Below are 5,926 nucleotides of genomic sequence, written 5' to 3' on the forward strand. Positions count from 1 at the left end.
CAATGACTGCAACATAGCAATGACATGGGAACCAGAAGAGAAAAGAAGAAAAGGATGATTTAAGACCGCTTGGAGGCGTACCGTCAGCTACTGGTATATTAGCTAGGTACAATTCATATATATAACACATCAAATGCATAGATATAATTAGGATCATAGTTAAGTAAACCAATAGGCCTATATATTTAAAACAATCTGTACTTTGAAACTATACACACTATAGGATGCCAGGTTTACAGATGAACCTGGCATCTGTCCACACAAACATGCTATCTGAATTGCATGTTAGCCTTTGCATAAGCCTGCAAGGTCACCAAGCCTATAGGGCATGTGACACACGTAGAAATATATATAGGGTTTAAGCGGTGTGTGTGTGTGTGTGCGCGCGTGTGTGTGTGTGTGTGTGTGCGCGTGCGCGTGCGTGTGTGTGCGCGTGTGCGTGTGTGTGTGTGTGTGTGTGTGGGGGGGGGGGGGGGGATCTAAGGATGAAAAGGGACTGCTGTTCTAAAGAGTCACCAAATATGAAAGTATTGCAAAGTCTTGTGGTGTGCAGCACTTTCATCTTAGTAAGAATAAATTAGTGTTAGCTGCGAGCGCCCTGGGCAAGCGTTGCGTTTGGAGATAACGCTCACACACACACACAGCCGCACGCATTTACAGACTAGATAGAAAAAGTGCACTACTGTCTTGTTCAGAGGCTACATGGTGTATTATTAGTGACAGTAAGTTGTATTTAGTAGACAATAGACATACTGGATTAGTAGGCTAATAGTAATATTGCAATATTTATTGCATTGGAAAAAGTACAGTTTCATTCACTGGTACAAGGAACCACTTCATATAACATACTATTTTTTTTTTAGTAATTGTAAAAAATAAAAACTGTAACAACAGCAGCAATAATATTAGGTAATCGAGAATGACAACACCATTCCAAAACAGAATAGAACATGCCATGTTATATCCGATTCCTCAGGCTAGTAAAAATAAGCTAACTTGTGGGACTAAATATTAGTAATTTTAAGCTAACGACAGCAAAGTATAGTAACAACTCAATGGACCCTTTGTTAGCCTCCTGGTTGGTCCCTGACTGACCAACCAGCAGGCTCTATCTGCCTTGTCCCGCCCTGGTTCCGCCTTTTTTATGTTGAATTAGCTAAAACATAATTTTTGGAGAAATAAAAACATTTAAAAACATGCTGATTCACTATGCTGCCACTGAGCAGCTCCAATTGACTGAAACAAAGTTTGAAATTAGAATTGAGCACACAGAATAACAATATGAAGCAACTGAATTAACATGGCAGTGGATGGAATGTCCCACTGAATGTCCCTCCAAGTCAAAGCAACCAATGGGTGTGGAGAGGGGCAGGACAATGGGCGGGATTTGACAAAGGGTGAATTGTGGGACTAAATATTGGTAATTTTAATGTAATACAATAGCAATGTAATACTTAGTAGTAACATTGTAATGTTAGTAAATGCAATATAGCTGCTGTGCAAATAATACAATAGTCATATCTGCATTGGTATTAGTAATAGTCTTCAGTGGTTCTCAACATGGATTTCAGGGACTAAATTGAACCATACAAGTCTGTAACTCTGACTAGTGTACAAATGGAACCAAATGAACCATAGCGGGTCCATTTGGTTCCATTTGTACTGTCAGAGTTAAGGGGAGACCATGAAATGTAAAAACACTGTTCTAGTAATAGAAGCAGAGCAGCAGTGTATTTAGAAGGTTGAGAGGGGAAAAGCATGGACAGACAGCAGGTAGGTGGAGCTAGAGTGCAGACACCGTCTGTCGTCACACGGGGAGAAGAGAGAGAGAGAGAGAGAGAGAGAGAGAGAGAGAGAGAGAGAGAGAGAGAGAGAGAGAGAGAGAGAGAGAGAGAGAGAGCAAGGGGAAGCCAACGAGTGCAGGGTAGAGGTTAATACAGGACATCGACACAACCTCGTTGGATCTCTCTCTCTTTAAACAACTGAACCAGAGACAGACAGAGAGGGAAGTTGAGAGTATTTGTTGATATTCGCTCCATCTACCTCATCGTGAACGTTCACCACGGCGACAGAAGAATTAAGCGCGTCGTCGGGGAAGTTTGGACTGGAGTGGGGGGAAAAGAAGCGTTTTTGACGGCTGTGTTGTGTTGTGTGTGACGGTGGGGGTTTTCATTCTGTGGAGCTTTTCTGTCTCTAAACGGGATTTACTCTGTGGCGTTGCGGCTCCATTCGTTCTGCCGCACGGCTTTCCACTGACTGACTGACTGACTGACCGTCTGGCTGAGTGGATCCTCTCCACAATTATCTGCTTATCTCTGCTCCGTTTCTAGCCCTGTTCTACCCGGATTGGACATTATTACTGTGCTGCTGTGTTGTTTCTGACATATTGAAGACCAACAGTCAGACAATTTTATATAGCGTTTTTGCTGACAACCGCCCTTGAGCTGCTCTTTACTGAAAGGCGCTTGTATATATTATAATTTGAATTGAACCCAGACAGTGGCAGATTTCTTAACCTTTAAATCGCCTTAAAGGACGGACACTCGGATTGGGGCGTTCTAGTAGTGGCCAGTCAGAATGGACTTGTAGCACACAGACAGGCATTTTACAAACCTAATCGTCAACACATCTACCAGTGTTTTGTGTTGTTTATCCAGCTACGGACACGCAGGCTGCAAAAAGTTGGCAAACAACACAACTAGTTTGTTGTTACAGTAGGGCTGCAAGTCAGACGTCCCTGAGAGGTCACCGGGACGCAGTGACCGGTCATCCCTCCCTCCCCTCTCCCCCTCCCTCTCTCTCTCCGCTCCGGCTCTCCTCCCATCCTGAGAGACGATGGCTGTTATGAAGATGTGAAATCTTCCCTCCCTCTCTCCGCACTGGGCTAGCTTTGATCCTCTCCTCCTTTTGACAGAAAGAAAAAAAGAAAGATCAAAGAAGAGGCTTGTGTGAGTCTCTCTCTCTCTATCTATCTCCCTCTGCTCTATAATTCTCTCTTTCCACTGGGATGTATGAGAGCGTGGACGTGGTGGGTCTGAGCCCCAGCCCGAGCCCCTGCAGCTCCTTCCTGAGCATGGACTACTACCACCGACCCCCGGGCCTGGGCTCCTGCCTCGGGGGCCAGGAGAAGGGCCTGGTGTCCATGTCCGCGGGTGGAGGAGGGGGGCTCCCCAGGCCGTTCGGGGGGTCCCTGGTGAGCGCGAGACACTGGAGCGGATCCAACCACTGTAAGTAGTAGAGCCCTTTTATTATTATGGTCACTTATTAACTCACACTGTGGAGAATGGAGATGGATGCATGTTTGTATTAACAGGATGGGGGTTAGAGTTGCTTAGAAGAAATACCTATGCCAGTGTTTCTCAAAACGTTTACATTTCAGGGTCTCCTCTTTAACTCTGACAGGTTCCATTTGTACACTGTCAGAGTTAGACTTGGGTCTATTTAGACCCCTTTAAAGGAACCCACAGAGCCCCTAGAATCCACTTTGAGGACCACTTTACTAGAAGACTTTTACTAATACCAATGCAGATATGACTATTGTATTTACACAGTAGCTATTGCATTTATACTAACACTGTTGCTATTACTAATATTCAATTCAATTCAATGGGCTTTATTGGCATGAGAAAACATACGTTTACATTGCCAAAGCAGAAGTGTACACAATATCACTGACACTGTATCACTATATCACTGCTATATTACAATTGGCTACTACTAGCCTAGGGTTCATTTGGTTCCATGTGTACTGTCAGAGTTATAGACTTGTATGGGTCCATTTAGACCCCACTAAAGGAACCTATACAGAGTCCCTGGAATCCACGTTGAGAAACACTGACTGACCTATACTATTTACTCAGTAGAGGAGCATTTATTTGATCATTCTTGGTACCCAAGGGTGTCATTGACTCTCCATCTGACCCCCAGCCTTTTTTTTTCAGTTTTATCAACTTGTTGGGGGAACATGGCAACAACAACAACATAATAAATTAGTAGTCCCCTTTAAAACATGTAGTGTTTTTGGAAGTGGACTTTCTAAGTGGACTTTCTAACTAAAGTAATAGATTAATCATGACACAGAGAGAGAGAGGGGGATAGAGAGACAGAGAGAGGGGGAGGGAGGGATGGAGAGGGCCTGTGAATTTACTGCTTCCATTTACATTTTAATTGAGGGAGCTGCCAACCCCAACTGTGATTCCTGCAATGTGTCATCAGGCCCACTGTAGGTCAAAGGTGGCCGCGAGGTCAGACCCCACTGCAAGCGGCCCTGCTAGCTGTGTGCGCCTCTCTTCTCCCAGTGGGGGCTGGGAGGATTGGGCTGGGGGGGGGGGGGGGAGTGGACAGAGAGACAGACCTCAGATGGATCTTCTCCTTCTGGAAATCATTCTTTTAGGACTTTCAACCGTTCAATAGCGCCGTTGCCAGGTTTTGGGAGGGAAGTAAGCAGCCGGGTCGCCATGAAAACAAGTCCAAAAGAAGCGACTAATATAGGCTACGTGAGAACTTTAAACCTACAAAGGCCTAGATTGGCTGTTTGAAAATAGCCGATCTACAAGCTCACAACGCGTCGCGTTCGTGACGCGTTGTGAGCTTGTAGATCTGCTGTTTTCAAAAAGATCTTGAAAAGAAAAGGTGAAATATTTGGAATATATTTGATTTGATTGTTTTTTTTTTTCTTTTTTTGGCCAGATGGGGGTAGATAAATACATACATTTGAAGCGTTCTTGACATGCAAATGTTTGAGAAGCAAGCCCAAATAACTACACTTTAAAAACTACCCCACTAAAAAAAGAAACGCAACCCGTAAAGTCGAAAACTACCAAGCAACTTTACAGAAAAAAACAAGCCCAAAGTCGCTTATAATAAGCAGACGTGGCAACGCTGTTCCAATGGGTCCTGTTTACAACACCCTCTCAGACCTTATAAAAACAGCCGCCCAAAGTCACCTGACATGACTGGAGAAATGCAGGGCTGATTGAGGTGATGTGGTCGCAGTGACATAACATCTTTACACAGCTGTCAGTGAGCTGCTACTGTCAGCTGGGCTTGACATTTACTTCTTCTATAGTAGCCAATGTGGCCAGCAGATTATTTGAACCCATAGTCTTAGGCCTGAAGGCAAATCTGTGTCACTTTAGATTTGAACCACTTTTAACCATTATTTTATCCTTTAACTATTAAAAAATAGCAGATATACAAGCTCGCAGCGCGGCACCGAGTGCCGCACTGCGAGCTTGTAGATCTGCTATTTTTGTCTTTGAATATTTTGACCCGAAGTGTCTTCTAAATCCTTCTAAGGTTTTTTTGAAAAACCTCTGTTTCTATGTCCGTGGTGCTCAAACCTCTTTATGTCAAGGACCCCCAAAACGATATGTATTTGGCCGCGGACCCCCATCTCAAAATATGTTGTCCCAGGGAGGGACCACCCAGAAGCAAATATTTGAGTTACAAATGTTTGCTTTTAAAAAGATTCAAAGACTAGCAGATCTACAAGCTCGCAGCACGGCTCTCGGTGCCGCTGGCCCGCTGCAAGCTTGTATAGCTGCTATTTCTCAATAGTTAAAGCATTAAATAATTCTAGGCCTAAAATGGGTTAAGACCTGATTCTACAAATGCTTTCTAAATCGGTAGTTCTTGCCCTTTCAAGGTTTTTTGAAATATGATAAAAAATTGCTGAAATCTGAAATGACACAGAATGAAGCTTTCCTGGTTGTACTGGGTTAAAGTTACCTAACCAGCAGCCACTCCGTTGGGCAAAACAAAGGTTTTCTTGGAAAGAAATATAACTCTTATTATAAGAGTTTGAGTCACTGCATCCCTGAGAGCGGGAAAGAGAGAGAGAGATCGGATAAATCGTGTGCTAATGTGCAATATCTAACAAATCATAATTGCTTTTTTATTAGAACATTTTAAACTAGAGTGATTG

The 5,926-nt window shown here is 43.6% G+C and overlaps 1 protein-coding gene across 1 annotated transcript in view; it reads left to right on the forward strand.

The window, feature by feature from the left end:
• The first annotated feature begins 1,951 nt into the window (after nt 1-1,951).
• Nucleotides 1,952-5,926, forward strand: part of LOC308283274 (retinoic acid receptor alpha-B-like) — a 43,614-nt gene continuing 39,639 nt past the window's right edge. Inside the window, exon 1 of the mRNA XM_080723671.1 lies at nt 1,952-3,227. Coding sequence (XP_080579797.1) covers nt 3,008-3,227 — 220 coding nt within the window. The 5' untranslated portion in view covers nt 1,952-3,007. The remainder of the gene's footprint in view (nt 3,228-5,926) is intronic.

The sequence above is a fragment of the Nannobrachium achirus genome, assembly GCF_963921795.1.
Source record: "Nannobrachium achirus genome assembly, chromosome: 4".
NCBI classification, from domain to species: Eukaryota; Metazoa; Chordata; class Actinopteri; order Myctophiformes; family Myctophidae; genus Nannobrachium; species Nannobrachium achirus.